Genomic DNA, 8,717 nt, shown 5'->3' on the forward strand with positions numbered 1-8,717 from the left:
CAACTATTAGAACAGAATTTCTGTATTTAAAATGTTCATGGATAATTCTAATACACAGCCAAGGTTAAGAACTAGATACCTGTACAATGAAACCCGAACTCTCTAGTCAGTAACTTCTGTCTCCTTAAGGACGGGAAGCTGTCAGAACCATCTTGGTACCCCAGTGGGTCAGCCCAGTGCCTGACGCTTAATCCATTCTAAATAGATGTTAACTGGATGAATACACCGATGAGCTACATAGATGAATGGACATGAATTAGGAGCCCTGGGCAATTGTAGATAATTTGGATATCCTAAAATCAAGGTGAGAGAGGGAAGGGAGCTCAAGGGTGAGGCAGAAAGAAGGAAAAGTAGACACCAAAGAAAATTCCACCTGCTTTGCCATTTTCCTTAGAGCTATGCCAGGACTCATGATCTCCTTTGCAGATGAACAGGAGAGTGAGGGACATAAAGCCTCTTTTTTCAATCTCTGCACATGGGGGAGCCCCTTCCATGATAGGTTCACACTGTGTTCTCACGGTCCTGAAAAGCTCCAGGTTATTATTTTTTTAATGGTCCAAGATCACTAAATCCCATGGATCCCAGGGCCCCTGATGGAGGCATCCTTTTAGTGTCTTACTTGAACTGCTCTAAGATGTAAAATCTGTGTATCCATTTAAATATTTATCTATTTCTTGCCTGAGGTTTGGGCAGGATGCAGGTTTCCTTTAGTAATGGAATTGTGACTTATAAAGAAGCATGTACTGGAAACTCTTGTTCTTTGTATATTGAACATAAATAGGTGTGTTTCCCTTAGCTGGTAGACAACAGGAAGTTGTGATCATTTCCTTGAGAAACATTAACCCAAGTCCCCACCCAGAGATGGGTCACTGGTGATTGTTTCTTTTGGATGAAAGGAGGAGGAACAAAACAAAATAGGAGAGATGAAGGCAATAAAATGAAAATCTGAGCTCTCTCCCGGATATGTGGGTGGATAAGTGGGGCCTGGCTTTGGAAAACTAGTATTTCAGGAAAGTCCTTTCCTTTGCTCAAGGTATTATTACTCACCCACTTCACCACTGCCAACTCCTGAATGTGAACAGTAGATTAAACAAGGTGAAGAGGACCCGCTGACGTATACTTAAAACTTGTCCGCTGTTCCTGACATGGAAATGTGACACTCTTGAGATTCAGGCAGAAGAGGTTTGTGCACATGACTTCCAAGCTTTCTTCCAGCTCTTCTGGCCTCCATGATTTCTCTCCATTCCAATTGACCAGCCCCACTCTTAAAATTTTTGGCTCATGGAAATTTTGTAGAAGCAGAGGAAAATTCTGGAGATCTCCCCTGAAGTATGTCCATATCCACAATATTTGTGCACACTTCAGGTGGGTCATGAGCCCCTCTGAAGCTACTGTTGTAAATCCTTACCACCTAATCTGCTCAAAAACCTTCAAAAACTCCCCATGGCCTACCAAATACATGCTTAAGACCTGTTGGCTGCCTTTCAAAGCGCCCCACGCTATGTACCCTACCTATCCTTTCAAGAGCATCTCCCAAAATTCATTTATTTAGCTTAACAGGTAATAAATGTCTATTCCTTACAAAACATTAAAGTTATACATTGTAGGCATAGGTGTATGTTCATGTATACATGCAAATATATCAATCTCAGAATATATAAATACATAATATTATAATATATACAGAAATATATCTGATATATCTAATAATACATTACAATACTGTAATATATAAAATATAAAACATATTAGATATGGAAGAATAACAAAGATGTATAATATACAGGACTTGCTCACTATGATTGCTTTATAATTTGCATATATTATCGCTGCTACTATATTATAAGCTACAAGGTAGGGGGAAATGTGTTTTATCTCTCTTTGGTTATCCGAGGGTCCTCAGAATAGTGTCATGTATAGAATAAATGATCAGTAAAAGTTCAGAGAACACATAACATTCTTAATTAGGAATTAAATTGACAGGTTAAGGCGACTATGTACACCAACAGCTTTGATAAATTATCAAAGCTAAGTTAACCACCCTCTGTAGGGAATACTTAATGCCAACTTCCTAGAATAGAGATAAAATATATGGGAAAAAACAGCTCTAAAAACTTTTGTAAAAACAAACCAGAATCCTATATGGAGAGAAGAGTAACCACAGAGCAAGTTATATAGAATATCATGCTTGTAATTAAAAACTCAGCTTTATTGTCACCCTTTCAGAAACTATTCAGTCTAAGGTAACTAATTTCTAGCACACTCCTCTATTTTCATTCTTTGCATATCACTTATAACCATCTGATATTTTTCCTTTTCAGCTGATTGATTGATGAATTGATTGATTTTCAAATTGCTTGTCTCCTCCCACCAGAATGTGAACTCTAGAGGACCAGGGACCTTGTGTGACTTGTTTCCTCGCTATAGACACAACTATACACCTAGAGCTATATCTTGCACAAAGCTGGTAGACAAATAAATACCTGCCAAATAAAGGAACACATTCACAAAAATAATACTATGTATTATCTATGGATGTTTATGTACCTTTGCAAAAATATAAAAGGTATTGGAAGTGTAAACAAGAATCTTTGGGGGTGGGGTAAGTATTGAGCGGTCAGGGTCTTGGAGGATAGAACTCAGCACGGTAGTTAAAGGAGACTTTACTTACATGAGAAATGGTTTATTTCTTTAAGAAAATAGACAAGAAGCACGAGATGACAAACATTAACTATTCTGGTGGTGAGAATTTGAGTGTCTGTTATATTGCTTTTTGTACTTTTCTCTATCTTTTAAATTTCTCAAAACAATTTTTTTTAAAGGTCTGAATAGAGAAGAGTGAATTTATCCCAGCTTTACAGGATCTAAAGCTCTCTGATGTGCTGTTACCTATACTTGATCATTACAGTAATTCTGACGTAATTATTACCAGCCTTATTTTATACAGGAGGAAAATGAGACCAAGCTTGATAAGGGGGCTTGCCGATAAGGGCAATGCTCGGCTGAGAACCTGACCTAGGGATGATTTCTCTTTCAAGAGATAACATCACTGCCCCATCAAACATGAGGGCTAGACCAGAGGTTAAAAAAAAAACAATTACCTTTGAGGCCAATAGGCAACAGACCTAGAAGAGTTAAATCTAAATTGACGAACAACAAATAGGTAAATATTTTAATACAAATAGAAAATATGCCTCACATGATCTTAGGCAAGTTCCTTAAAATTTTAAGGCTTGTTTTCCTCTCCTATAAAATAGGGTATTTACTTACCTCATTTGATTCTTTTTTTTTTTGCACTGGGTCTTAGTTGAGGCTCGCGGGCTCCTTAGTTGTGGCTCGCCGGCTCCTTAGTTGCAGTACATGGGCTCCTTAGTTGTGGCTTGCCAGCTCCTTAGTTGTGGCATGAGAAGTCTTAGCTGCAGCATGCATGTGGGATCTAGTTCCCTGAGCAGGGATTGAACCCAAACCCCTGCATTGGGAGCGTGGAGTCTTATCCACTGCCCCACCAGGGAAGTCCCATTACCTCATTTGCTTCTTGTGAGCATTGTATAATTTATGTATTTATGTATGACATAAATTATATAATATATATATAAAAGACACAGCGTAGTATCTGGCACTTAATAGATTGTTCAATATTTGTGTGTTTCCTCTCAGTTTCTTATGCTGCCATGTATTATGTTGAACAGTTAGAAATTGCCTTTTTTTTTAGTAAAAATCATTGAATATGGACAATTTTGTGAGGTTCATGCTGCTACTCTTTGAATGTGACCTCTGATAACAACCATCAGCTACCTCATCCTGAATTCACACATGAGAGAAGGGCAGAGCAGAGTTTGAATAAAACTGATGATTGTTTGGGGCTTGGGCTGGAGAGTCTATTTGCAAGGATAGATAAAAGGGATTTGCAACTGTGTAAGGAGGAGAAGGATAGTCCAATGGGCAGAGAAGGGTTTACATAATCAGGGTTAGGCAACTGCAAGCTAGACAGCTGCTCAATAGCTTTTGGCACCAAAATATATTGACCAGCTGGGATATCATTAATGCTTAACAGTTTTATCCTCATGACCATACCTTGGCCAATTAGGTTGTCTTTGACCACCGAAGGGTATGATATATTCTGATGTAAATGCCACATGTGTATCTGTGTAGCACGTATCCTGTTGCTTTGATGTGTTGTAGAATACACACTAAATATAAATGCATTCGTTTCTTCAGAACACAAGGTTAAATGCTGTGATTAAAGAGGAATAGAATTTAAATAGGCATTCATTTCCTTTAAAAAACAATTATTATTCTGAGAAATACTTTTTTGTATATTCGGAAAGTAAAGGGATTCAAATAAAATTATTTTCAAGATGAATTTTTAGAGAATGATTTTAGAAAAAGAAATACAGGTAAGGAAAGCCAGTTCTGCACATTTTTCATACAAATAAATACAGACAGGAGAAATGTAACGACTAAAAGACAGTGATTGAAGGACCTTAACAGAAAGCTGTTTGCAGTGTTAAAAGAAACACTTGGACCAGTGTCATTAGCCTATGAAGCCATTTCAGAAATGCTCTTACTAGGTAATTTCCCAATAGTCTCTTTAAATTATGGGACAGGCAAAACAAATAAGGACAAAATATAAGACAATTGAATGCCACAACATTTCCCAGAATGCTTCATACACTAAAATTTAATACGTTAAAATATTTGGAATATTTTCAGAATTTGCAACTGCGACATTGGCAAGTAAAATTTGTAATATGGAGTTTTTATACAGTAGCAAAAACACAGTCATCCAAACACAGAACCCTTACTAAACTACCTAATCCAAAATGCATGTGGATAAGGGTTTCACCTGTAAATTGTTTTTTAAATTTTAAATCATTTGCAGTTTATTTAATTTGACATCTACTGGAATTCCTTGGTGACTTGCATTAGTATTTCTGGATTAACCTTTAAATCTGGTACTGGTCATATATTTTTCCTTCCCCATATTTTAAGTACTAGTTTGGCTACTGATGATTGTTCCTTATCCCTATGTAAACCACTAAAAGTAACATCAATGTTCCTTCTTCAAAGCTGGAGATCTGACATCAAGAATTTTATATGGGGAGTATCAAAAATAAGGAGGCAACCAAACAAGTTACTCCTTCTATCTATGGAACTACTTAATCATCTGATAGAAGTCAAATAAAACACGGCCTGAGGGCAAAGGCAGCTATAAGTATGAGGAATCCTTTCTACAAATACCATACAGATATGTATATATACATGCATATACATATATGTATAAATATATACATATAGTTTTCTGCTAATGCTTTGATAAGCTATTAAAGAAACCCATTTTTATGGTCTAGTTTCTTTTCTTTCTTCAGATGGAAGGCTTTTACCAAAGCTTGTAGACAATAGATCATGTAATGTTAGTAGCGGAAGGGACCTTAGCTATCATCTAGTTCAAGTCCCTCCTCTACAGATGAAAAATTTAAGGGGGAGAAAGCTTTTGCAACTTGTTAACATCCTACAGACAGTTAGCGGCAGAGTCAAGACCAGATCCCAAATGTGCACTGGTAACTAGATGAATGCCACGACCTCTAAATCGTTCTTACTTTGTAAACCACATTTCTCTTAAAATATTACATACCCACTTAACCTTTCAGACTGAATAATCAGCAACTTTGCTGATAATAGTGGGATGGCTTTTTTTTATGTTGAAAGTCCTGGGATAAAGGGATCCTGGATGTGAAATTCTGCCTGAAAGCCAGCCTGTTCGGGGTGGCCATGCTGCTGCTCTGTCTTCACCTTGCACTGACACTCCTCCACCAGCATCACCAGCTTGACCACGGGGGCCAGGCCAGTGCAGTTGAGCTGCAAGTGCATCGTGGTGAACTTGTCAGGCAGGCAGTGGGAGCAGAAGGTGTAGGGGTGCTGCGCAGCTTCAGGAAAACGAACAGACCCGCATTTTCCAAAGCAAAGGTTGTTCTGTACAACCACTTTCTCACAGTCTTCATGGGTGATAGTCTAAAAGGCAAACACATCTCCATTAAATTATCTTGAGTCATTTCTTTACCATACATGATGCCGAAGCTATAGACTGTAAGCGAGGATAACTTAGACTAAAATTTAAAAGTCTTTCCAGGGACTTCCCTGGCAGTCCAGTGGTTAAGACTTTGCACTCCCACCGCAGGCGGCACAGGTTCGATCCCTGGTCAGGGAACTAAGATCCCACGTGCAGTGCAGTGGCCAAAAAATAAATAAAAAGATTTAAAAATCTTTCCAATGTTGGATACAGTTTGCAATAATCAAGTGATGGTATCTTAAGAGCGTGGAGCTACCTTAACTAAATTTTTTTTATTGGATACATTAATGAATTAGCCTGTAGGAAATAACTAAGGTAATATGAAAATATTTTACTCTACACTTAAATGCCAAACTCTAAGAAATTTTGTCTAATTGGGTGTTACCTGTCTGAAAATTCTAATGGCTAGCTTCTTATAAGTAATGTGCCTTACCCTTCTGCTCTTCACAGTGCATTGTACAAAATAAATTCTCAATACATATTTGTTCAATTGCTCATAGAATAGATCAGAACATCCAGAGTTTAATTCTGTCCTATTTTACAGTGCTTATAGTACATTCAAATCTATTAAGTTGCATGGAGCAAAGCTGCAGCACCTGTGCCTCTAAATCATCATGCATGACATCATCTTTGCATCTCCCATAACCCCATACACCTAGCTTTATGTGCCCTTCAAAATATATGAGCCAAACACCGTATTTTTAATTTAATTAGTGATAGAATTCAAAATAAGAGTTCAAAGGAAATTTGCCCAATTCTTAGGAGCAATTTTCTAATTATACATGGGCCAACAAAGCAGTCATTATTATTTGATCATTGACTTGTCGTTGCTACATATCCTTGCCTTTTCAGAATACTTAACTGCCTTGCACAGTCAATTACCTTATAATAGTGCCTGCTTAATTGTGTAGCTTTACTGGACTGGAAAATTTTACTCTATCCTGCATTGCTTTTGGTTCAATATCTTTGTGTTTAAGGACCTGATGCAATTTCTCAATTTTAATTTAACATTTGGAGTGTGGGCTTTGCCACGACTGACTGGAGGCAGTAGATAATAGAATGCTCCTTTGTCTTAATAGTGTGGAATCAATCATAATAACTGCAAATCAGCCAACACAACATGAACTGGGAAACAGGTGTTTCTAAGAGGAGGAAATGTGATTTCACATCAAGATTATTTTTTGATAGCTTATGAGAAAATACGTTAAATTAAATCATTTTTGTGATAGTAATGCTAGAACTAATATGGCAACTTCTGCCTGACAACCTCAACATACTTTATAGACCTATGAAGTAAGTGTGAAATACAGGGGTTAAGACCATCATACATGCATGTTCGGGGAGGAGTCCAATGTATCCCATCTCATCTACAGATGGAATCCACCTGTTCATCCATATCCTAATAGAGTGTAGAGATGTAGCTAGAGGGAAGTTCTAGTGATTGCTCTAAATTTCCAATTTCCTAACTGGGGGTACAGTCAATTATCTCTCCAGATAAGACCACCCCGATGTAAAAATAAATAAATAAAACCCCATAAAACAAAGCTCTATGCCAACAATATGAATGGTTACTATTATTAGCAGTACCATCATACCATTCTTGTAGCATTTCCAAGGTCGGAAGGAAATTTAGGGAGTATGATCATACTTTGCCAAATCCACTGATGAAGGCCCAAGGACCAAATCCGGGAATGAGGTGAGACTCGGGCTCCCGGCACATTCGTCCCCTACTTTCCACCTGTCCCAGCTGTCCACCCCCTCCTGAAAACCTGGATCCCCTTCCCCACCCAGAACAAATACCTGGCTGAAGGGCACCGTCCTACAGGTCTCCCGATGGACTTCATGGCTTTTGATGGGCAGGATGATCCCCTGAGAAGCTGGACTCATTCTGAACATGAAATGGTGCCAGAATTTCTTGGCTTCTTCCCGAAGAGGAGATTTCTCCATTGGCATCCCATCCTTTGGCTGAGTGAGACCCTGGGTCCCAGGGAAGAATTGCTCACTGACTGAGCCCTGGGGTGGGTGCAGCTCTCTCTCAGGCTTCTTCCAGAATCTCCCAAACCTGGACAGCATCTTTTCTCTCTGCCTCTGGCCTTCCCCTGCAGTGCTGGCACCTATTAGGTGTGGCACTGCCACAAACAGATCTGGCTTCTCCTCAGCTTCCTCATGGTTGCCCAAGGAGAGCTCTCTGCGATGCCTTTCTAGGAGCAAGAGAGAAACAGAATTCTGACTCTGGCGGCCATCCCCGTGCCTTGCAGCTTTCCCTAGAGGCAGGAGTAGCAACAGCTGAAGGAAGAGAAGATGCATGCTGTCGGGGCCGAAGCTTCTTGCAGATTCACAGATGGTGAGGCCCCAAAAGAGGTTCACTCTCTGCAGGACTGTGAACAGGGTGATGCTATATATAGATACCTGCCTTGTGGAACGGGAAGGCAGGTGGTCAGTAGCCAGGCAGAGTAAACACATTCCTTGTTTGCTTGAATTATGTAGTGCTAATGGTGTCCTGCCTTCATTTTGGTTTTGTGTATTTTAGAAGGCCTCAGTGAAAGCCGGGGACCCAGGGGGTAATTAGCTGACACTTTATCGTCTGAGATTTAAAGAGCAGCATTAGTGAAAACAACACATTCTTTGCCCGGATTTCCCATCACTG

General features: G+C 39.1%; 1 protein-coding gene across 1 annotated transcript; it reads right to left on the bottom strand.

Moving 5' to 3' along the window:
- Positions 1-5,697: 5,697 nt before the first annotated feature.
- Positions 5,698-8,377, bottom strand: CER1 (cerberus 1, DAN family BMP antagonist). Its single transcript, XM_007465646.1, has 2 exons — positions 7,871-8,377; positions 5,698-6,012 (listed from the first exon to the last, which is right to left on the bottom strand). Exons 1-2 carry the CDS (start codon positions 8,375-8,377, stop codon positions 5,698-5,700), a joined length of 822 nt encoding a protein of 273 aa, XP_007465708.1.
- Between the last annotated feature and the right edge of the window lie 340 nt (positions 8,378-8,717).

Source organism: Lipotes vexillifer, unplaced genomic scaffold (assembly GCF_000442215.2).
Source record: "Lipotes vexillifer unplaced genomic scaffold, Lipotes_vexillifer_v1.1 scaffold31, whole genome shotgun sequence".
In the NCBI taxonomy this organism is placed as follows: Eukaryota; Metazoa; Chordata; class Mammalia; order Artiodactyla; family Lipotidae; genus Lipotes; species Lipotes vexillifer.